Here is a 25,528-nt window from a genome sequence, read left to right as displayed (position 1 = left end):
CCAGATAATAAATAAATCACAATTGTATATAAACTTACATTATTTTGTTTATACATAATAAAGGGGGAAATATATATATATATATACATATAAATAAAGCACCTATTGTTGCCCTAAAACCCCAAGTGCTTAGGCGTTGTTTGATTGTAACTAATAGTGGGTTGTGGCACCTTTTTATTCCACCTGCAATTTGGATTTAAACCATTAAGAAATGTTTTGTTTTTTCTTAATCTGCAAAGTTTGTGGAAATTTAGCAGTAAAAACATGTATTATACATACATACTGACCTTGTCAATAAAATGTTTTTCAGAGTAATATTTTTCTACAACTGTGACTCACAGGGTAAAAACCTTCCCTGAGGTGGCAGGGTGAAAGGGAGACGTTCCTTGAACTCTAGCATTTTAAGCAGCAGGATGGCATCTGGAAATGGGAGAGGATGTGACTTGCCATTTGCAATTTCCTGTGTCACATACCTTGGGATCTTTACAGGAGATGATATAAAGGCACAGGGCATGGGTTGAAACTGTGACTAACATAGAATGTGTGTTCACCAAGCTGCTACTGCTGGATTTATCAGTAAATGTAAACTATCTAATATAATGCCAAAATCTGATACAACAACCAAAAGTTGTTTTAAGGTAGAAAAAGGTTATTCTAAACAAGTATTGTAATTTTAAAAGCATTGGTTGCGTGCCCATCTCATAACAATTGTTAATTCCTGGTCTATCTATAAAATGAAATACCATCAAACAGTGCTTGTAATCATCAATAAATAAATTCATATAAAAATTAAATACAAAAACTCCATAAGAGTCCAAATAAATCATAAGGGTCCAGATAAAGTCCCAAAAACATATATTTTGTTTCCTTCTACTCTGGACTCAAGTGATGGTTCCTGTCATCAGCGATGATTGACTTTCTTGTGTAAGCAAGGGTTCAACTTGGCCTGGTGAGTGCAGATTGTTTTGTTGTTGACAAAGTGGGAGCACTATTTTTTATGGATCCAATGGAGTCAGGTGGGTGAAAAACACACAGAATACCAAATATATGTTTTTGGGACTTTATCTGGACACTTCTGATTTATTTGGACACTTATAATTTTTTTAATTTGTTTTTTTACTTTATTTTCATGTATTTATTTATTGATAATTGCAAACGCTGTTTGATGGGATTTCATTTTATGTGACACTAAGCTGATCATGTTTATTTTACATTTGGTTCACATAGGTGTTGGTGGTTTATCTATAGTTTCCCTACTTGATTTCCTTCTCTTATCATTTGACATCAATATGGATAATTTACTGGGGTTGATTCACTGAAGGCAAATAGGCTGTTCGCTTTACAAAGGGATTTTTCCTAGAGCTTAGTGAATGATGTGAATCTTCCTGATAGAGACATTTAGGTGTGGAAAGGCAATTGAAAGAAGTTCAGTGAAAAAGAACGCAGTTGCAGGAAACATTATAACTATAACAATCCTACCATGGAGCATTAAATTTGTTGGCTATAGCCAATCAATTTACAAAGAATAATCAAATTGCTTTGCCATCCGGAGGACAGAGGAGTAAATGGTGCGAGCTGATACTTTCAACTCAATATTTCTGGAAAACAGACTACTTTGGATTATTGTGAGAAGTACAAAATGCTCTTATTGGAAGCCTGCTAATTTTATTTGGTATTCTAACCAGAAGTGGTGCTTATAACAAGTTATTATTTCCCTGTTAAAACAATAAAATAATAAAGTACAAGGCACAGAGACCTAAGTGCAGTAATATAAAAGTCACTTTAATATATACATGTAATTACAGTCACAGTGTATGGTATAAATTATGTGAACCTGAAAGGAGGCAGCTCTACATGGCCAGAAGGTGAGCTGTATTTGCCATGCAGTGAGTCCTGGATCCTAGCTGGATGATGTGAAAAGAAGCCCAGCAGAAACTACCATAACTAGTAGTACAGCAGTGTCTGGCAGTGTGCTCATGGCTCAGATGAGAAGGGAAAATTGTCCAGGCTGTAGAGTGTTGGGGAGAGTTGGTAGATAACAAATCTTGGAGGTTCTACCTTCTTTGGCAGGTCTAAAGCACAAAAAAACTGGAGCATTTTTTTAAAGAGTTGTCAGCTCGGATGTGAAAGGCAAAGATCATAATATTAAAAAATTCAGTAAAAAGTACAATATATACTCAAACTCAATAATACAATAGAAAAATAAGATGAATCTAATTTCTCACTTATGCTGACTTTTTTCTAAGTGAGCACCAGCCAGTTTATGGGGAGAGAACTGTATACAAAAATGCACTGGAGAGGGATATTAAATAATATAAAAAATAATAATTTAATTCAGGGTACACTCACAAATAATTTAGAAATGCACGTTATTTTTTTTCTATAGAGAGCACCTTCCCCATCACCCTCTTCTCTTACTCTGATTAAAACATCTGAAGGAGCTCCGTGTTACACAGCAGGAGGGGGGGGGGGGGGGGGGAGAGAGGGCATGAGTCACTGCTATGCCTAATGAAGTTATGTATGTCTACATTTGAGTTTGAGTTACTGAGATCTGTAAGTAACAGCTTTCTTTCAGTAGTGAAAATAAGGCTAATCAGGTACGCGTGTGAAAATGAGCCTACTTGCTGTTTGAAAGTAAGAATACAAAATATGTATATGCAATATTTTTTTTATTCCATAATTACAGTTGTTATGCTTAATATGAATGCAAACAAATATATACAAAGCCAATATATAAACTAGAATTGCAGATCATTTTAAAGATGAATTCCAGGCATAGTATATTTTACATAGTCTATCTTGGATCATTGTAACTATGTATATACCATACCTGTCCAATGGCCCTGGAAATCAATGCTAGCAGACACTGGAAGCTGGAAATCACTGAAGTAGATTTCAGTGATCTCCAATTGTTTCAGGTCCTCTGCTGACTGCAAAGGGGTTGGTGTGATGCATTGTGAACACAGGAGGTCTGCTTCGCAGCACAGGCACCATTTGGTGAATGCTTTGCATTTTCCGAATTAATGCAAAATGTTCTCTGATTGGACAAGGTGGAATGCATTACGTCATTGCCTTGCTTGTCCACCTCATCCAATCAGAGAACACTTTGCATTCATTCCAGAGTGCAAAGCATTCTCTGAATGGTGCCCATAGTGAGTGGATGACCTCCTGTATTCACAATGCATGTGCCTGGATGTTCAGCACAGGACCCAGAAGCAAGTGGAGATCACTGGATTAGTTGTATCTACTTCAGTGATTTCCAGCTTCTAGGGGCCAGGTATAGTATATAGTTACATTGATCCAAGCTGTGCCAATGTATCTATATAAAAAAATATACCATTCCTGGAATTCTTTAATCAGAAAAGTGGAGAAAAACTCATAGGCAGACTACTTAGTAGCTTACAGAGTGAGTTACAGTGGAGGTTCTGCATGGTACTTTACTGTTTGAAAACCAAGATGGAAGAGAATCTGCAAGGTTCTGAAATATTTGTTCTTATTTATCCACAATGTAAAGTTTTTCCTTGCAGTCTCTGGGGTGTTGATGTTCCTCATTTGTACTGGCCCTTTTAACATTCACACCAGAAACTTCTCACATGTCTGTGACTTGAAATATGTGATTGGCAATTTGCACTTCCAGAATTCAGGAAAGTTTCCTCTCGCAGACACCCTCCTGCAGTTTTCCCAAAATGGAAATATAGGTTTAATCCTCCATTTTTTATGAATCGGTTGTCAGCAACTGTGCTGTGTCTTTCATTTGCTCTCTGCTGGCAGGTCCCCCCGCCTCTGTTCTATTCTTTGTCCTGCTTGCACGCCCATCAAGCCCCATGAAGCGAGATAATTTAATTGGTCTATTTTATGTGCTGGGTCAGTGGTTTCTCCCACCCCTCACCCACTGTCGCATCTGTCAGTTTTAATTAGCCTCCAAAATGAGGTATTAATGCAGTTGTACTGAACCTGAATCACGTTGCCCAATTCACAGACACCTTTTCCTCCTCCTTAAGCCACATTTAACTCTCTATGGGTCTGAAGTTCAAGTTCATTACTATTATGTGAATAGTAGAATAAGAGCGGGGGGAGTCATTCAATGCAAAGTGAAATGTGAAAGCTTTCATCTGCTCCGTCTACTGGGAAAACAGCAGGATGAGATGTTCACCGTCATGCAAAGATCACATTACGTTGGAGGCAGAGAAGAGATGGTCTAATCAGCTGTATTTTCTATCTCTCTATGCTTTGCATGATAACAATCTAAGGAAATATTTGCATAACTTTGCAAACTAGACACATGGGTGGAATATGTAAAGATTTTAAATTCGATTGGATACTATTAGGTTAAATCACACAATTGCTTCTTATGCCTCTATGGTTTTAAAGGAAAAAATTTTAAGGTAAAAATGCATGATTAGGAAAGGCTTTCTATAAAGAATTATAAAACAAAATGCATTGCTATAGTGACCAGTGAATGCTGAATCTACCTATTTAAGCACCTAAAAGGATTCGATTAGATTATAAAAAGAAAGGTTGCCATTATTATATTGCTGTAGGGCTGTTTTTCTGCTTTGTTTTTAAGTTTAGGGGGCTCTGAGTTCAGTTTCTGTAGTGCACTTTAAATTCAGTTGGAACATTACATACTTGATGAGCGGCTTTGGTTTTTGTCCTGGTATTCCACTTTTTTTGCAGCTAGTTCTGCCAAGTTCTGCCAGTATTATTTCTGAATAATCCTGAACTTGATCCCAGTTAAGTGTGGCATGGGCATGTACATTCTGATAGAGGTGCATGAAGTAAGCTTTCTTTCTTTACACAATAATACAATTTCTTGGATGGTAGTAGCAGTTTGTAGAGAGGTACAGCGTGGTGTGGTGGCATTAATCACACAGAAACTTGAAACTTATATTGAGTAGAATGCCAAAGTTACATACACCCTAGTGGTTGAGTGCCGCTTAGGGGAGCACTCACAGTTTCAGTGCAGCTCACGAGGTGGCTGAAGAGAGATGCCAACAGCATCGGTTTCAGAAGTAGGAGAGCATGGCCCGGCCGGTCTGGTCCCAAGTATTACCACTATCCCATAGTAGGATCACTGCCTTTTAGGCACCATAAACAACAGATTAAAATACAAAACATATTTTATTATTGAACAAAAAAAATGCTGAAGACATATTAAAAAATGCTTAAGCAATAACAGACGGTCAGGTCTAGTGGGTGATACAATTGCAAAAGGAAATAAGAGCCCCAATGGAAATGGGGGGCACTTTGGTCATAAACTTCCTACACCCAGTTTGCCCCATGAAGGTCACATTGATGAGCTCAACATGTGTCCCGATGATGATCGCTTCTTCAGGAGCTTGAAACTAATATTCTATATTGATGGAAGCAAAAAAACAAAAATAGTCACATGTACATAGCTTGTATTTATACCATTTAGAACATTTATTTGCAATGACTTACATTTGAAGGAAACATCATAGAGAATGGACAGAAAGGACAACCCAGACCCGGATGATGGACACCCAAACTGATGTGGAGACTAGTACAATAAGGAATGGAGTCCTTCTAAAAAGGAGTATATACAGTATAAGTATATGAATCAGTACTAGGAATACATTTTATGCCCAGGGCTGAATGCAGCCAAATATAGTATATAATTGGGTATCTACTTACTCAATGGCTGGCACACTCTACATAGACTTCTAAATATTTATCCAAAGGCCATATATAGACTCCATGTGGCCCTTAGCCAAGACTTAAGAGGTAGATGGAAGCTTAGTGTCTTCCTCAGTTATCGAAAAGGCCCCTTAAAACAAAAGGAAATATTAATTACTTGATAAGTAATATTAATTAATATTACTGGGTGTCGGAAATGTATGATAAAAGTCCCCACCCCCACCCCCCTTTCATTGGGGCTCTTATTTCCTTATGCAATTGTATCACCCACTGGACCTGATCGTCTGTTATTGCTTAAGCATTTTTTAATATGTCTTCAGCATTTTAAACAATTTTTGTACAATAATAAAATATGTTTTGTATTTTAATCTGTTGTTTATGGTGCCTAAAAAAGTTCATGTGATCCTACTATGAAATAGGGGTAATACTAACAATCAAGGACATGACACAGGTGTACCTATTAATCACACCCATAGTTGGTGTGTTTATCTACTACTGGTCTGGTCCCAAGCGGGGAGGTTTCCTTACAGGAAAGTGAGTCCCTAACCTGTCCCTTCTTGTCTGGAACCTCTCCCTGCTACTAAGTACTTTCCCTAGCAATCAGGGTATCTCTCCCTATCCTAGCCATTTGCAGAAAAGCATGCCAAATCCCAGGGGCAGGGATTTATATAGACCCTACTAACCCAAGATGGTCACCAAGGGTCACAAGGCTGCAGTGTATCCAACCAGCATGCTGCTGTGGTACCACTCAGGTTTTAGCACCACACACAGTGGACAAAGCAGACTGCTTCCACCTACAAATTAAGTAATCTGATATGTTGCCTATAGTTTCTCCTTGATTTTTAATTTAAATTGTTATATAATCTCTGCAGGGATTAAGCGATTTCTGTTCGGATCCAGATGCGTATATGATGAATCAGACTCAGGTCATTACAAACATCAGTCCAGGTAGGAAATATTTTTTTGATAAATCGAATTTAGGAAACCTATACTTGACAACATTTTGTGTGCTGGCAGCAGATTGATTAAAATTTCACAACTCAAAAAACTCACAGAGATATAGTAGAAAATTAAGGTAACACTAAACTCTGGTTTATAAATATACATTATGTACAGTATATTCTATTCAAGTATGTATTCTTAACTCAAAGAAGTACAGTACCTTATATTGCTCTCAGCCTCCTCCCAATCTCGAAATTACATTTTTTTTGCTGTGACCAGACTTCCTGTTAGAGGGTGGCTATGTTAATTCTCCATGGTCCCATTGCAAATAGGAGCATAGTCATGCTCAATTGCTCACTCTTGAGATTAGGGACTTTGAACTATGGGATGGTTAGTGTGTATAGAGCAGTGCATATGATTGCTACCAGCATTCACTGCTCATTTCAAAAAAACAAAACCTGAAGTGAGGGGGTAAAAAGGAAGGAATCTGGATTCACGGAAGATGTTACAGGGAGGCAAAAAAATACAGTAAGAAATGATTTAGTGAAAAATAGATTATAGAGTCATTAAGTAGTAGATGTGTATGAATTATGTTTGAAAAATAACGATATTGTTTAGAGTCGCTAGTAGATTACAGTACATCTATGCATGATCAAAGTGGCCAAAGAGCTAGAGAATTCACTCCGTAATGTTAGCAAATCTGCATACAAACCTACAGTAATGAGCAGCATTAGCCAGATACTGTAAGGACAATTGTGGCTGCTCATGTGTAATTTGTTCACATATGTCAAACCCCAGAGAAGGTTGCTAGGTTCCACAATGTAATCTGGAGTCAGCTGGCACAAATTAAACAAATCAACATGAAGAAAAACATACTATTGTACAGTAAATGTGGCTACAACAGACTCAGTTTAAAAGTTAACCAGAATCAATTCCAGAATAACTGCATTCAGTATAAATATTTATTACATTTATTAAAACATTAATCACAAAGAGCTAATGCTGACACCAAGAGCTAGCAATCAGAATTAAAGTACAGTTTCCTAACTGACTCTAATCTCTCTATTTGCAGTTTGTCAGTTTTCCCTATCCTTTCCTTAGAGCAGATTCAGTATTTTAAGCCTAGTTCAAAGGCCATGCAGTGAATTTAGGATTAAAAAAGTTCTTTAGGGTGAATTTTGGCATAAATTCATCAGGACTGGGAAATCCTAAACCGCAGGATTTGATGAACCTCATCTCTGGCTGTAAGCTCATAGAGGTGATTAGGGATGAGCTCAAGCGTGTTCGGATTCTAGTCTGAACCCACCTGAGCTATCCCACCGCAAAGCTGTTACTGCACACCACCAATCATAAGTGGCCAAGATATTCCCTGCCCCACTGCTCCCTGATGATTGGAGAGCTCTCGCGCTAACTCAACAGGGAGCATGCCTGACTTTTGAGAGAGGAAGGGTCCATCTCTGCTGCATCTTGGAAGGGGACAGACTTTTCTGGCTGACTTCTGAAGAAAACAGTGCCCCTTTTGTTTAGATGTACCTGGATTATATTTAGTTTATTTAAACTGAAAATTCAGTCTAAATTGAATATAGCCAAGACCTCCTTATTTAGTTTTTAAATGGGTTTAGACTCTCTGTCATTTTTATTTATTGCTAAATTAAAGAAAAAGCCAGCACACTGCCCATGAAGCCTAAAAATGTATTGAGGTCAGAATACAAAATGGTAAAAAAATTAAATAGAACATAATTTACCACATTTCAGGGCCACAGAGGACCCCTTGCTCAAGTGAAGCTAACTGATGTCTGTATCCTTGCTATTCATCATGAGAAAAAGGTTCTCTGTGACCCCAAAGTGTGGGGGATGCTATGTTATTTCTTAGCTTTTTTTTGTAACCATTCTTGGATTTTAACCTCAGTGAATTTATGTTTTTGAATTTTAACCTCAAAACATTTTTTAGGTACATGGTTGGTGTGCTGGTTTCTTTTTGTAATTCAGCTATACCACACTGTAATCATAAATTGAGTACTCCAGTGTCTGGCAAATGGGTATGGTGCTGGATGGATTGGATGGATTTCTGGGTTTTTATTGGTATCTGTCCCTGTGACCTCTGTTACAGAGACAGAAAGTAATGGGAAATTCAAAATTTTCATCAAGAATCCCTACTATGCCCCTCTTTTCTCCTAGCTGTCCCATTCATAGAAACTGTAGCACAGAAACAGGACTGATAGGTCCACCTGCTCCATTCATAGATCACTTTTCATTCAGAAGCTCTAGTACATCTTCTATGAATGGAGGAGCTGGGTAGAAAGGGTGGGCATAGTGGGCCTGTGACAGCCTTTTAGTCCTATGAACCCATGCAGCACTGGAAGATTACAGCGGTGGGGGTGATTGGGTATGGATGGAGGAACATTTCAACAAAAAGAAGAGACATCAGCACAAGGAACACAGCTTACTAATTGTAAGTTACGTCCCTTGTGTTGATTTTTCTGGGGGGGGTTTTATGGCTGCATTTAGATTTTAAGCACTCTACTCTATTCAAAACTAAAAAACAAAAAAAGCATTGACTTTACATTCACTTTAACGGCCAGTGGTGTCTGGCAACTATAATCTCTAAGTCTAATTGTTTCCCAAATTGTAGTGTAAATTTATTGGCTTTAATACCTATGTATGTTATCTCCCCTATAAATCATTCCAAAAAATATATATATACATTACTTAGTGTATATAAGGACTTTTTTTTAGAGTATAATAGAGTAGGGAAGGTAAAACCCCTGTTTGGTTATTGTTTGCTGTGTCCTGCACGAGAGATTTTCCTTTACTTCCTGACCTGAAATAAAATGAGAGAGAGGGGATTTCTCATTTAAGACATTAAATTACCATACTGTGTAATTTAAAATAAAAATAAAGATTTGCTCTTACATTGACTTTGGATTTACTTGTATGATTACGTAAAATAGATGCATTTTGATGAGTGATATTTCTGTCAAACGTATTGCTGATTTCCAGTATCTAAACTTTATTTTTTTTTCTTTTATCTTAGATATTTTAGAGTATTACATTACATGTAACCAGGATGTAACAAACCCCTTCCGGCAGGTAATGCTAAATTACACTAAATAATTGTTAAACAATTTAAACATCAATATACTGTATGCATCATTTCTGAAAGAAATTAAATTATATCTAAACCCTAAAAATGAACTTCTCTAATTTGCTCTTTTTTTCATATACTAAATTTACCATTGAAAGTGTTTTGCTATATTATCTCTTTGATGAGTACCGAAAATACCTGTTGATTTTGCCATAAACCTTATGAGTTGATAATTTCCTGTGCTCTCTATCAATGTGTAAGGAGAGGTTATGGAGATGAAGAGGGGGAAGAGATAAGGAGAGATCTGTGTTCTTTTGTTTCATCAGAATTATAGTAGGCAGGGCTGACACTACATACCTAAGAATTCCAAGCTGTGTTGTCATGTCAAATAGAAGGGTAGGAGCATGCTATATTACTAGAACATCAACAGATATTTCTCTGTATTTGCAGCATATTTAAGGGATAACACATGGGGAAAAGTGCATATATTCCAGGTCAGCGGCAGACCCACAACTCATGGGGCCCCCGGGCAATAGGGAATCATGGGGCCCCTGTGTCCTTGCCCACACCCAAAAAAGCCTATGAAAAAGGTACCAGGGGCATCTCATGGGGCCCCCTACTGACCACGGGCCCTCGGCAGTGCCCAAGTGCGCGAATGGTCAGTCCGCGCCTGTTCCAGGTCGAGGTCAGGCATCTGCGCCTAGCTGAAGGTGAGGATTTTGCAGATCTGTTATTGTTCTGAAAGATCAAACCCTCCACTAACTTGGTGCCTTAAGCTGAATGTAATCAGAGAGTCAAGCACTGGTTCAAGTAAATAATGCACTGGATTATGTAGACAGTTTTCTTCAGATCACAGATTCTGTGTTCTTTTTTTTCTTTCACATATGCTTTAAAGGAAAAGTGTCCCCACTACTACCCTCTGCACCTAAAATTAAAGTATACATACTTAATGATTTCTGCAGAAAACAGCCTTTCTTCAGCAGACTTATCCTTTGTTTGGCCCAGTGCTTACCAATCACTGCATTTGTAGCTCTCACTGGGATCAGGTGCATATGCTAAGCTTAGAGAATATGTAAACCATCACCTTGTAAAACAACCCATGCAGATTAAAATAGAAATGAAAGGCAAAACATTTATATATACCTATAAAAAGGATTATAAATACATTTCCCCTTTTTTGTAAGGGGTGAGTTACTAAAAGTGGAAAATACAAAATCTGGTGCAGCTATGTGTGATAGCCAATCAGCTTCTAACTTCAGCTTTGACAAAAAAAAAACCTGGAAGCTGATTTGTTTCTGTGCAGAGCTGCACCAAATTTTGCACTCTCCAGTTTTAGTAAATCAACCCCATAATCTCTGTTCTCAGCAGCATAAGGAGCCCCAGTAAGAGAAACAGCAGTATACTGGTCTACCCAGTGAATGCCTGTGCATGGAGGGAGTCAAGACAAGTTTGTTCATTGGAGGAGAGCAGTCTGAGTTCCAGCACAGCCAGAGAACTGACCATGCTGTACTATCATGCCTAGTGTAGTCTGTTTTTAATAGGAAAGCAAAGGGACTGGTGGGGACACCATGGATTCCAAACAAAGGAAGTAATACGAAGATAACAGGATACTCTTTGCTGTATACAGTACAGCAAGGCACATATAAGGAATATGAAATGTTTGGTTTACATATTCTTTAAGATAGGTTCATGGCAGATTGGTTATTATTCTCTAAGATCAAACCCTGTCTCCTGTTCAAAGTTTAAACACTGATCCTAGCAAATAATGCACCAAATTATGTATTGGTTGTTTTCTTCAGATTACAGATTCTATGTTCAATTTATGCAAAAGCTGGGAGAATCAATATAAGGTTTTCCAGGATTGCAAGGGTACAGCAGTGCAGGACCTTTTGGTCCCTTCAAGTACCCTAACATAAAAGGTTTCTAGGGTTCCAGTGGTGCAGCACTACAGGGCCCATTTGGTCCCTGCAAGTACCTGTGTCAACCCTTGTGACCTTCTGAAAGTTCTTTGTATCCTATGATATAAATGGATTTCAATTTTGTTCCAGTGAGCAGTAGAGGCTCTTGTATTTGATTGTGAATTGACAGGGAGTGGGGTTTACTGTCAGGAAGTGATGGGGCATCATCTCAATTTGGGCAGAAGATGATGTGTAGCCAGACCTGGAATCCAAGTGGGCTCCACATGGACACAGAAATTATGTTAATGATTAACGCAGAGGAACCATAAGGTTTCTGTATTTCAGCACCTTAGAAACATTTTAGGTTAAGTCTAGTTCACCTGAGCTGATAGAAATATGCAAGCAGCCACTAACCTTTTCTGCTGAAAATGCAAGTAGAATGACTGTCATTCTACTGCAGTAGATACCATTAATTTAGAGTTAGAGCTCCATAGGATGATTGTAAAATCAAGATAAAAGTTTAATCCATTGTTAAATCAGGTGAAAACTGCAAATATAGGTGACACATTTTGGGGGCTAAGTCTTGCCCCTTCATCAGGGAAAAGGATTTTGTAGTTCTGTCCATCCAATTTCAATATTTACACAGCCCAGCAGACAACAGAGCCGTGTTGATGACCTGACATTACTCTGCTGCAGTTAAGTATTACTGCTACGTCACTTTCACATCCCCAGATCTCCTGCACAGGGTATTACAGTGGGGGATGATAATAAGCCACATTCAGGTACTTACACAAGTCACTTCTAATAATACATTTAATATCTTTATTTAAATTCTCAGGTAATTGCATGAATGTTTGTCCTTTTATATTAAATAAAAGCTTACTATGAAACTTCTACAATTTTTACTAGAGACAATTATTAATGTGTATGTTTGTTGCGTATGTACATACGTAGATAAATCTAGTTCTTCTTTCACAGAAATTGACCATGTCACAGAGATCTCTGTCCAACATTCATCCTCAGCTTCACGGTTTGGAAAAAGAAGCAATACCACAATTTCCAACAGCAGAAGTAAGTACATGTAATTTATATAGTAGCAAAATGCAGTTCCAGCCACAGCTGATATTTTAGTTATACATGGAAAATATTAACTAGGCCAAGAGAAAAGTTTGTATGCAGTCGTTTGTTACTCTGTCGCTTTCCACAAAGCATAAAAAAGTGTAAACCTCCCACACTTGGATTAATTAATTATTTGCTTATTTTACATTATGAAATATTAGTGCAAGAGCACCTTTTAACTCAGTAATGAGCATAACAGTAGGGTGGTACTGGAACCTCCAGTGAGGATATCTTGTTAAACACATTTCATTTTACAGAACAGCTCCCACAAACATTTTGGTGCCCAAAGACTAGGGCATTAAGGTAGTTACATTATTAGAATTGACAGACAAACAAAAGATATAATTGGCGCAAGAGAGATGGAGATGGGTATAGTGTTCACACAAAAAAGTCTTAAACAATATATATAGAGTTCAGTTCTTTGGGATTATTTTTAAAAAAAACTCAAAATGACACAAGGAATGGGGCATATATATATGTATATACGGAGTATAAGGCAGGTAGTACAGCTTGAGTAGTAGGAGAAGGAGGGGAACAGATGGTATACATATATGTGTATATATATACATACAAAGCTGCAATGTAGGCACCGTCGTGAGGCTTGCACTCTCTAGAGTAAACCGGACTCTGTAGTAGAGGAATAGAGAAGAGAGAGAGGAGCACCAGACTAAGTGCAGTAGAATAAAAACAGTTTATTGCACACAAGATATTAAAAACTCACAAGACGTGGGTATACATCAGGCATCAGGTATAGGAAGGAGAACATCATCTGAACTGCACATCACAGACAGATGGCTGCAGTGCCAGGGTGTATCCAATGGCTGACGCTCTAGGCGGATCCCAACAGAAGGAGCGAGGATGGCAGGCGCAGTTACCGGGAGTCGCATCCAAGATGGCCGCCGAGCGGAAGTGACGTCAAGACGTTGTTAGGAATCGTCCAAAGGGGGCGGTGACGCATTTTCTAGGACGATTCCTAACAACGTCTTGACGTCACTTCCGCTCTGCGGCCATCTTGGATGCATCTCAAGCTGGCCCCATCAACTATGCTGATATGAGAGACCAGCAGCGTCCGCACTGAGCACGGTTCCCTCCTGCACCGCGACTCCCGGTAACTGCGCCTGCCATCCTCGTTCCTTCTGTTGGGATCCGCCTAGAGTGTCAGCCATTAGATACACCCTGGCACTGCAGCCATCCGTCTGTGATGTGCAGTTCAGATGATGTTCTCCTTCCTATACCTGATGCCTGATGTATACCCACGTCTTGTGAGTTTTTAATATCTTGTGTGCAATAAACTGTTTTTATTCTACTGCACTTAGTCTGGCGCACCTCTCTCTCTTCTCTACATTATTAGAATTGTTTATTATTCATACCAATAATCTGGTTTATGCTGGGAAATGTGTTTAATGTACTGTTTGTCCCCCCTATACCACCACTATCTAGCCCACTGTGTTTAAGCTTAGTGTGTCATACAGTCTTGCATGCATTTCTTAGCCTACTGTGGCCTGGAAGTGGCCATAACCCTACAAACAAGTAGTAGAAAGGTGGAATATGAATGTAACAGTTTCCAAAATAGTATAGTATATTGACTGGGTTGGAGGGATTGCCTAAAGTCACCAGTATGTGAACACAGGAGACTACCAACTCTTTCCCACATAATGTTTAACCTTGCACTAGGCACCCTTTTATGGATTTTAAACTCCCAAACTACCTTTCAAGGTATACCTGTAGGTCACAAGACAATGAAAATCACAACGCTTGCAGATGACTTACCTCTATACATCAGGCATGTGACCTCACATGCCTGATGAAGGGGTCCTGCGAGACTCCGAAACGTTGCCTTGCTGTAACTATGTGATCGTTCATTAAAACGTTTGGACCCATATTGGTGATCCTCGATGTGCTGGTGACATTCTCCCTTTCTGATTCTGTTTAGTTCCAGCAGACAGTCACTGCAGCACCCACTTATACTCACGGCCATTTTTAACATAGGAACGTGTGCGTTTGGATTGTACACTTACCTCTATACATATCTCATCCTGAATTCTCTCTTTCCAGGATATTTCCCCATAGTTCCTCAATTGGTCAGATTTTCAGCTATGACATTAACTTTGATAATCTTAAGGCACTTTACCTAAGCAAACACACCTAACCTTCCTGGAACAACCATTATCCTTTTGTTTGGTGTAATGATAAAATCTCATACTTTGGTGTGTCAATTTTTAAGAACATTTAAAATGTATATAGGCTCAATATTTCTCTCCTATTACGCTCACTCACAGCAGCCCTTTCTACCTGGGAATATGTAATCATTTCTTATTTGGGTAGAGTGGGATTCTATAAAATTTTAGCCTTCCCCAAACCTTTCTACACTATCCAGGTTCTACCCATCTAATTAAAACACGTAGACTTCAAATGTATCTACAAAATGTTTCTGGAGTTTATTTGGAACAACTATAAGGCTAGGTTCACACCTATGCGGTTTGCGCTTGATCCACTTCTGCAGTGATTTTTGTGGTGCGTTTTGCACATGCAGTTTTTATGTGTTTTTGATGCGTTTTGCTTTTTTTCCCAACTTGTTGCTGAGCACATTAAAACGCAAAGTCTACGCACTTTATAGCAGTTGTAATGGAGCTGTAATGGAGGATTTAATCCACCTGACCTTGACATGTATAATTTAGCTTCTCTCACCAGATATGTAAATGACTGGATCCATGGCACTTCAGTATACACAAAGATCTTAACCAGAATATGCTAATTCACATTCATTTGTTATATGCTCTCCATAAACACAAGGAGCTTTGGCCTCCAGGTGATGTGACCATGAACCTCCTCCTACATACTACCTGGCTCACATGGCATAAAATTTGTACCCAATGTATGTTAGACAGCCAAGCATGTCCATTCCGCAATGCGGAACAATTTGGACTTCCCAGAATCAGCAGAACACCCTGCTATTAAACATTGGCACCGCAAAGAGTTCATTATTCATATCCTTAAAGAAATATTGGACCCAAAAGTAAACATTTATTATATTGCAGCTTACCATTTCTTAGATATGATTGCTGCATTAGTTTTCTTTCTTAGGTTTTCTTTCTTCTATTTTCATCTGGTGATCCAGCCAGCAAGTCTGCTTTTTTAACAGAAAAGCTGTCTTGCGGTAACAGGGATAAGACAGACTATTTAACACTGGTAGTGTGATTGTGATCAGCTTTTATTTATGCAAAACTTTTATCCCAAAATGAAAAGACAGTTTGCTGTAACTGATTAGAAAGTATTAGCTGGAGTTTGGCTTCAATGCGTTACTGTATTTAAATCTGCTAATGCATTGAATACTCCCCTACCTCCAGACTGACAATGCTACTGTCCAAATCTGCCCCCTGTGCTTATTCATCTAGAATGTTGTTTGTATAAGGAGATGTGTTAGTAGCAAGATCATCAGGGGAAAACAAAGGTTAAACCTAAAAAAAGAAATCTAATACAGCCAATACATCTAATGACTAGTAAGCTACAACATATTACATTTTTGGCTTTGGGTTTAATACTGCTTTAATTATTACCACCATCAAATAACTATTACCCTTGACTGAGACACTGGAAAAGTTTCCTTATTTATCTAATAATCTGTTTCTCTTTCTGAAGGTGCTATCCTAAATAACCACTACTGGTAAACAATTCACTTAAAAAGATCAGGAAAACTCTCTGGACACCATCCTAAACTATCCCAATCCACTTGAAACAGTGGTCTCCAGGCTATATAATGGCCATGATGTATCATAAAATGACTGACACTCCAAATTGTTCATCACTCTTACAAATCTTTGCACCAAACATATTTCATGGGTCTAAACCAGGGGTGGGCAAACTTTTTGACTTGAGGGCCGCAATGGGTTCATATATTGGACCCGGGGGCCGGACTAGCTGCTGGCCGGCCCAGCCACTACCATGCCATCCATAGTAAGTATAGTAATATTCCCCCATAGTAAGCATAGTAATTAATCCCCCATATAGTAATTCATCCCCCATAGTAATTCATCCCCCATAGTAATTCATCCCCCATATAGTAATTCATCCCCCATATAGTAATTCATCCCCCATAGTAATTCATCCCCCATAGTAATTCATCCCCCATATTGTAATTCATCCCCCATAGTAATTCATCCCCCCTATAGTAATTCATCCCCCCTATAGTAATTCATCCCCCCTATAGTAATTCATCCCCCATAGTAATTCATCCCCCATAGTAATTCATCCCCCATATAGTAATTCATCCCCCATAGTAATTCATCCCTCATATAGTAATTCATCCCCCCTATAGTAATTCATCCCCCATATAGTAATTCATCCCCCATAGTAATTCATCCCCCATATAGTAATTCATCCCCCATAGTAATTCATCCCCCATAGTAATTCATCCCCCATATAGTAATTCATCCCCCATAGTAATTCATCCCCCATAGTAATTCATCCCCCCTATAGTAATTAATCCCCCATATAGTAATTCATCCCCCATATAGTAATTCATCCCCCATAGTAATTTATCCCCCATAGTAATTAATCCCCCATATAGTAATTCATCCCCCATAGTAATTCATCCCCCATATAGTAATTCATCCCCCCTATAGTAATTCATTCCCCCCTATAATAATTCATCCCCCGTAGTAATTCATCCCCCCTATAGTAATTCATCCCCCATATAGTAATTCATCCCCCATATAGTAATTCATCCCCCATAGTAATACATCCCCCATAGTAATACATCCCCCATAGTAATTCATCCCCCATATAGTAATTCATCCCCCATATAGTAATTCATCCCCCATAGTAATTCATCCCCCATAGTAATTCATCCCCCATATAGTAATTCATCCCCCATAGTAATTAATCCCCCATATAGTAATTCATCCCCCATATAGTAATTCATCCCCCCTATAGTAATTCATCCCCCCTATAGTAATTCATTCCCCATATTGTGTCAATTCACTTACCTTTGCTCCGCGCGTTCCTCTCGCCGTGTTCCCGCGCCGTTCCGGTCTTCAGGGCGGACTGTGAGAGGAGAGGAGTTCGTCACGCTGTCCTGCCTACATCCTGACAGCCAATGCTTGCCACGCTCCGCGGGCCAGATTAAAAGGTCCGCCGGGCCGTATACGGCCCGTGGGCCGTAGTTTGCCCATTGCTGGTCTAAACCCTTCCTCCTGTTCTCTTAAATGTGAACATTCAAATGTGGATTTATATCATGCATTCTGGACTGGTCAGAGATCAAGCAATTCTGAATTACAGTAAAATGATATGCTATCTCACATTTAGTTAATTATCTGCCTTTATCCCCAGAATGGGCTGTTTTTGGACATCCCCTGAGTTAGAATTTTCAAGGAATGTAATCAATTACTTTCCATCGTCTCTCTAGTAGCAAAAAAACACAATTTTGCATAATTGGATCTATCTTGACTCCCCTTCCATCTCATTATTTATAGAAAAGTTGACCTAGCAAATTGTATCTGAACACTAGCTAACACTTTATAAACGGTTACATCAAACTTTTTTTTTCCTTTTGGGAAAAAGATTTTAAATAAGTTGTTCAGACTTTGTCTGAACAGTCTTGTCTGTTAAAGTAAGCTGCAAATTAGCAGACTTCTGCCTGGATAAACAGGTAAAAACAAAGGAAAAAAACATAAAAAAATTGATGCATTAAAATAATGTAACATGTGAAAAAAACACATACAAAGGAAATTGGCAAGTTGCATTTCAATGCAATTTTTGTTTTTGGATGTATTACCACTTTTTCCTAATTTCAAAGGCTCACTGACAGAGGCCTCCTCCTCCCCCTTACCTTTGCCATTAAGTGTAAGCCTGACCGCCACCTACCCAATGTTTAAAGTTAAATGTTAGACTTCAAACTGTTAGATCATGTTGATATCGCACTGGTATGTTACTACCACTTGTAGCTTTTTTTTGGCCAAATGTTGCAGCCATCTCCACTGTTCAACGCATTATCGCTTTTAATAAACAAAAAAAGAGAGATCCCAGTTACCAAGCAAAAAAAATGCCAAACTAACAGCCAGTTCAAAAGTTACTTCAAGCACTTTCAGAGGAGTGTGTGTTCAGCAAGTGTGGACCCAACCACCTATACTTTGCTTCTGAGAGGAGATTGTGGTTCACGTGTGGGTAGGAGCCCATAAAAATCTCAGAGAGATAGCAGTTTCCAAGGTAAGGTGAATCATAGGAATGTGGACAGAGAAAATGTATACTTGACGGCTAACCTGCTAATAGCAGAGGTCTGCGCAAATCATCCTGGTACCATCTAGTCCCCACATGAGTATGTGATGGTTACTTGTTTAAATTAGAGTATCCTAGTTTCCAGCCTTCAAAGTAGGCAAGTTGGAGTGGCTGTGGGGGCAGCTGAAGTTGAATACACATAGATGGGAGGCTGGCCAGGAAGGCTTCTGCATATCTTGTCTCAGTTTGATTCTGATTATGGTTGCAATAGATATCCAAGTGCAATTCACTTCCAGTAAAGGAGTTGCATTGGATTATCTGCAGTGGCCTTGTTTTAGGAGGTAAAGGGGTTGCTTTGAAGCATTATAGACTGACATATGATTAGAGAATTCATCTTGTTGTTAAGAAAGAAAGATGGAGCTTTGTACTTTTCGTTGATTACCAGTAAATTAATATTTTTACTTATCAAGACATATCTTCTGCTAAATGAGTCAGAGAGGTGCACACCGTCTGAACCAATAAGGTACCTTACACACGTGTGGGATGTTTGCCCCTTTTTCATCCATCCATTGATGGATGAAAAATGGACATCAATACATCTCTATGGAAAAACGGATGTATAAACGGATGATCATCTGTTTAAATCTGCACCTGTCAACATCCCTTTTTTTTAAATGAATTAAAACCCTTTTTTTGTTCTGTAAAAAAAAAACGTAATTGATGAAAAACGGATGTAAACAGACAAATGGTCCTTTTTTGCATCAGTTTTAGCATTGGTGGTGGATGTAGAAACTGATGGTCAACTGATGAAAAACTGATGTGAACGAATGAAAAACTGATGAAAAACTGATGTAAACGTCATTCATTTTGTCTTTGAAAAAAAGTGACTGAACTGATGAAACAAACGGTCCGCATGTGTGAAAGGGGCCTAAAGAGTTTCAGTTACAGGCAGTCAACAAATGAAAAGGCAGTGTTGGGTTTCTAATTAAAAAACATCAACATGCTTTTGCAAATTAAATTTTAATTCTAAGTTTTAAGTGGTAAGTGCTCATTAGTAAAACCAAAGTTTATTCTTGTAATGGAAAAATGTTTTTAAAAAGTAAAAAGATTAGTGTAAGTGTTTACATATTAAAACTGACCAAAAAATATAATTTATCTTCTAAAGTCTTCATCAATATGAAATAAAGTAAAAAAAAAAAAAAGAGACCTCCCAAGGTCTCCCAGCCTTTTCATACTTCTCTCATATAGCTTCTTTTCTTTTCTGACCTGCTTTACTGGCTTATTTTTTTTTTGATGGTTTGCCTCTTTCTGGTTGTAAATTTCTGTGACTACTAGATAACAAAGTGACCTTATATTATTGTTGTTGTTTCTCTAATGAGAAAAATGACCATTACCAACAGCTATTTCTAATTCCCACCCATGATATTAACATTCTTCAGGGTGAAATTCCCCATCAGGAGGACACAGTACTGTCTGGCATAATACTACTGATTTGTGTAGCTAAATAAACTACAGTTCTTCCTGCATCCTTACAATTCAATTGTCCACTTATGCAGTCACCCCACCTTACTCTGAGATTGCAGAAACCAAGCTATGGGGTTAGAGGGTTCACTGGCCTCACAAATAGCACTAGTTTTTTACTCCTCCAAAGTGACTGGCATAGAAACTCTGCCTTAACTTGCCTCTGCTTACTCCAGTCCACTTCTCATTAACTAGAAATATGATGTTAGATATTGTAAGGAACATGGCCTCTTGTAGGAATTGCCTGTTACCTGCATAATATATCACTTGCCTGTTTGTTACCCTCATTTTGTAGCAATTGCCTGTTTTTTTGCCTTTGTATTGTAACAACTACCCATTTGTTGCTAATGTTGATGCACTTTTGAAATAAGGCAAAATGAACAATTCTGTGCCAAAAACATTCTCATCATTTCTAATTTCATGATGTACAATCGCAAAATCCAGTATTGTCCTCTGAATGACTGTGAGCAAGCAATCTCAGATTTTGTGCTTTCCAGCATCATTGTTAAGCACAAGGCTGTATTAAAATAATTTGGTGTTAGCAGTTCTGTTATGTTTTGCTTTATACATAAGCATCTTATTTAGATTTTAGACTTTAAGATAAGACTGATTTTGTTCCTAACTTATTTTCCCAAACAGAAAAATTTACTAGTGGTCCAGGCCATGCTGAATACAACAGAGGGAAATTTTCATCATTTGGTTGCTTTGCTGAATTGCCGAGGCCTTCATAAGGTGCGTCAAAGCTTGATCTTTGATACAGCTAAAAGCTGAAATCGACCAAAACTTTCTTTTAGCTTTGGATCATATGGAGAAGGATAAAAAATAACAGCATTGGGTTTTTATTGCAGTCTTTGAGTATAATTCCCTTAACTTAGTAATGCAATAAATGAGTTCAGGGATGCATTAATGAATATGCGATTTTGGTATAAACCTAACTAGCTGATCTTTTATTGATTGTATTGATCTCTACTGTGTATAGCAGAGTTGTTGCTTGCTGTGCATGTTGAACATGCAAATAATATTTTTTGATTCCCTGATTCTAAAATGTTTACCACAGAGTTTAATTTTCAAGGACTGCCTAAAAGCGGAGAGGGTAGATAGTTGGGCAGATTGGTGTAGGGAGCTCAAAAGGATGGGAGAAGTTCTGAAGCTGAGCATGGGAGGGAGTGAAGAGGGAGCTAGATAGCAAGAGAGCAGAATGAACAATTTGGGTAATGTTTTGAGATGAGGTTGGTGATGTAGCTGAGGGCAGAGTTGTGGATAGCTGTTTATGTTGTTAGTATTTTGAAACTTACATATTGGACTAACCGAAGCCAGTGGAGGTACAAGCAGAGGAGAGCAGCAACTATTGAATGGTCGGTGAGGTGCATGAGTTGCAGCAACATACATGATAGACCAAAGGAGGGGATAACCTGTGTAAAAGTAGGCTGAGAAAAGAGTTGCAATAGTTGAGGTGATAATTAGTAGATTTCTGGTGTTGTTTGTCAAGAAGGGGTGAATTGTGAAAATTTTGCAAAGTTTAGGGTGATAATAGTTGGAACTGGACAGCTACCTTTACAAGGAGGCTGCGCCTGCACTACACATGTAAAATGTCAAACTTTTAATTTTCCAGGAGTTGGCCTTTAAGAGAAATCTTCCCAAAAAGACACATAAAGCTAATAAACATTTTTCCAAAAACTACAAAAAAGGTTTGGACATACTCTTAAGGTACTGAACAAAGGAACTACCTAACAGTCTGTATTACTCAATACCACTAAATAGCATTCAAGCTTTCATTCTTCTCCAGTAATTTTTGTGATTTGTGGCTTGTATATAGTATGTTTGCTATAAAACCTTATGACTGGAGTGGCTTCATTACAAAAGGAAACAAAATCCTCAGGAATTAATGCATGAAATATTTATAGTGTTTTTACTTCTTTTTTACAGGACTATGTGGATGCTCTGAAAGGGCTTTGCTATGATGGAATGGAAGGCATCTTGTTTCTGCTTCTATTCTCTTTTCTCTCGGCTCTCTCCTTCACAGCTGCCATATGCAGCCTGCCTCGTGCATGGAAGCGTTTCCAGAACAGGTGAGTTACATCAAGATAGTCACATAGATCTCCTTGGGCCCCATGGTCATTATAATTGTCATATATTCATGTTTTTCAAGGTGTTTTATCTATTACTAGATATATGCATTAGGAATACATACAGTACAAGACATCCTAACTTGTTGAACGGTCATAAAATAACAAACGGCCCAGGTTACACACACACATTCACTGTTTTCCTCCCTTCTTTATACAGTTGAACCACGCTATACAACCAGTCAGAAAGCATTACCAAGTACCTTATACAGTGTGCCAGTTACAATTATACAAATAGGCATTTATCCATGAGCACTACACCTTGTTACATTTTATGGACGTTTGGCTAACTTAGGTTTGCTTGTAGTTTGGTAGAACCTTGTTAACCAGGTCAATGTAGAAACTTAGGTTTGGTACCATGCAGTCTTTTAATTTGAATAAGATCATTTTCCTGGCATTAAACGAAAGCAGGCAAAGGGATATCCTGAAGTGTGTCCTTGGTGCATAATTTTGTATTATAGTGAGTAGGTTTTATCTCTTAAAGGAAGGGAAGGCTAAACTCCACTTGCTTAGTCATTTGGAATGTATTCATTGCCGAAAAGGAATAATGCGATCAGAACTTACTTATATACGTATGGCCATAGCTGAGGCAGAGTTGAAAAGTCCTATTTTACATAGTTGGTGTGGTGACCAAAACAAGTTATTTATGAAGAACTGGGACACTAGGTCCTGAGTGCTGATAACCACAGTGAGGAAAGTTTCCTCCACTTCTTCAAATGATTCAAGAGATAATGTGTGCAAATTGTTTCATACATTCATATTTGCTGGTGTTTCTGGTTTGTATCATTAAATCCCCATTAAAGTCTTTACAGACAATCCCATTTCCACATTACAAAAAAATCCTTTATCTAATAATTCAGAGTGCATACACTTAGCTTCCAGATTACTTTATTAATGCAGACCTGGATTATTAGATTAAAGGCTGATTGGAAATGTACTTTTAAGTGTATGTTGAGGATTATAAGGCAGTTGAAGGTCAGACATTGAATAACTGCACAGTTTTATCTATTTGTGTATAATTATATGCTTTACTAGGTCTGTATTAGGTGCTGGGCAAAGGGGAAATTGTTCATACACTTGTACGGGATGTATGGTAGGAAAAACAGACACATCAGTTGTAATAGAGAAACGTGTAAAAGAAGACACAAATATCCTTATTTAAAGCTCAATTGAAATCTTTCCCTCTTATATCTTTAGAGTAAGGTATCACATGTTATATTTTATGACTGATTTTTGCTAGGAAATCCTCTAAAATACTATTTTCTTTCTGAAAATGATGGTTCCAGCCCTCACTCTGCAGTGCGCTGTGGTAGCAGAGCTGTGTGCCAGCCACACCCCTCAGCACATGCTTCCTCTCATATACTGGAATTGCAGAGAAAGAGAATGTCTGACCAGGTCTGTTACTGGGAGTAGTGAGTTTGATTACCAAAGTAATCTGGTGCTCATCGAATTGCACAGTCATATTTAGACACCCTGCTGGAAAGCAGAGGTAAAATATAAAAATGGGAGATGGTAACACTGACTGCATATTTATTTTTGTGACTTTGATTGGGCCAGGGGTGGACTGACCATTTGGAAACTCGGGCACTGCCCGAGGGTCCGGGGTCAGTAGGGGGCCCCATGAGATGCCCCTGGTACCTTTTTCATAGGCTTTTTTGAGTTCAGGCAAGGACACAGGGGCCCCATGATCCCCTATTGCCCGGGGTCCCCATGAGTTGTCAGTCTGACCCTGGATTGGGCTTTAACCTATTCAATAGTGTTTTAGTATATGTGCTGTTGACTACTTGGCTTAGTACTGCAAGCCCTTGGTACACTGGTAAAAATGTATTTTGTTTTAGAATTTCACAGGCATCTAACCTATCCCTACAGGTTACCCTGACCTTAGCAAGCTATCCTTTACTCACCATCTTAACCTAACCCTATAAATTATTGTGTGACCTGAACCTTAGCATTTAACCTATCCCTTAAAATTGACCTTTAACGTGAAATTCTAACCCATACCCTTATCCCAACCCTACCCCTTACCATAACTCTTAAAACTTTATTCTAAAACATATAGTATATCTATAAAATGTAATATATTGCAGCTTACCAGTACTTAGATGTGGTTGGAAACATTAGTTTTCTATTTTAAGGCTAAGTACATTTTGCATAAGTACAGAAAAATACCCATCAGAAACAGTATGTCCTCGTAACTTCTTGTGGACTGAACTTAAATCTCTAACAATGTTATCCACTTTCTCAACTAATTTCTGTCAACTACAAAGCAACACCCCTTTATGTAATGGTGTTGAGAAGAAAGGGAAGGGTTTGTATTACAAATTGGGAGAGTATTAGATTGTGTTATTGGTAGAATCATCAGGAGAAAAAGAAAGTAAAAAAAGTAAAAAAAAAAGGAATCTAATAGCCACCGAATCTAAGAACTGATAAGCTACAGTATAAAAAAATCTTTGTTTTAGGTTTAGATAAGCTTTAACCTATAACTTTTTTGTCAATACATGACAAATGTTAATTGTCACCCTTATTATTTATTTATTTCAGGTACTTGTATAGTGCCGTCAATTTACGCAGCGCTTTACATATATATTGTACATTCACATCAGTCCCTAACCCTCAAGGGGTGTACAATCTAAGGTCTCTAACTTACATTTATACATACACATACTAGGGCCAATTTAGACAGGATCCAATAAACCTACCAGCATGTCTTTAGAGTGTGGGAGGAAACCGGAGTACCCGGAGGAAACCCACGCAGGCACAGGGAGAACATGCAAACTCCAGGCAGGTGGAGCCGTGGCTGGGATACAAACCAGCGACCCTAGTACTGCCAGGCAGAAGTGCTAACCATTTAGCCACTGTGCTGCCCACATGCAGTTGGACTGAATTTTACTGCATTCCAGTATATATACCGCATTTGTAGATGCTATAACTTTCATGTAAACCAAATAATTTACACGTATCAGGAT

At 38.4% G+C, this 25,528-nt stretch overlaps 1 protein-coding gene across 3 annotated transcripts in view; it reads left to right on the top strand.

Moving 5' to 3' along the window:
- TTYH1 (tweety family member 1) overlaps positions 1–25,528 on the top strand; it is a 283,569-nt gene that overhangs the window by 202,474 nt on the left and 55,567 nt on the right. For all 3 annotated transcript variants that reach the window (XM_089652576.1, XM_089652575.1, XM_089652577.1), the window contains exons 7-11: positions 6,531–6,606; positions 9,635–9,690; positions 12,562–12,654; positions 21,076–21,168; positions 22,363–22,505. In XM_089652576.1, coding sequence (XP_089508702.1) covers positions 6,531–6,606; positions 9,635–9,690; positions 12,562–12,654; positions 21,076–21,168; positions 22,363–22,505 — 461 coding nt within the window. The remainder of the gene's footprint in view (positions 1–6,530; positions 6,607–9,634; positions 9,691–12,561; positions 12,655–21,075; positions 21,169–22,362; positions 22,506–25,528) is intronic.

The sequence above is a fragment of the Staurois parvus genome, unplaced genomic scaffold, assembly GCF_062004578.1.
Source record: "Staurois parvus isolate SC_StPar_1 unplaced genomic scaffold, SC_StPar_1.0 ptg000686l, whole genome shotgun sequence".
Classification (NCBI taxonomy): Eukaryota; Metazoa; Chordata; class Amphibia; order Anura; family Ranidae; genus Staurois; species Staurois parvus.
This window is presented reverse-complemented; position numbering and strand designations above follow the sequence as displayed.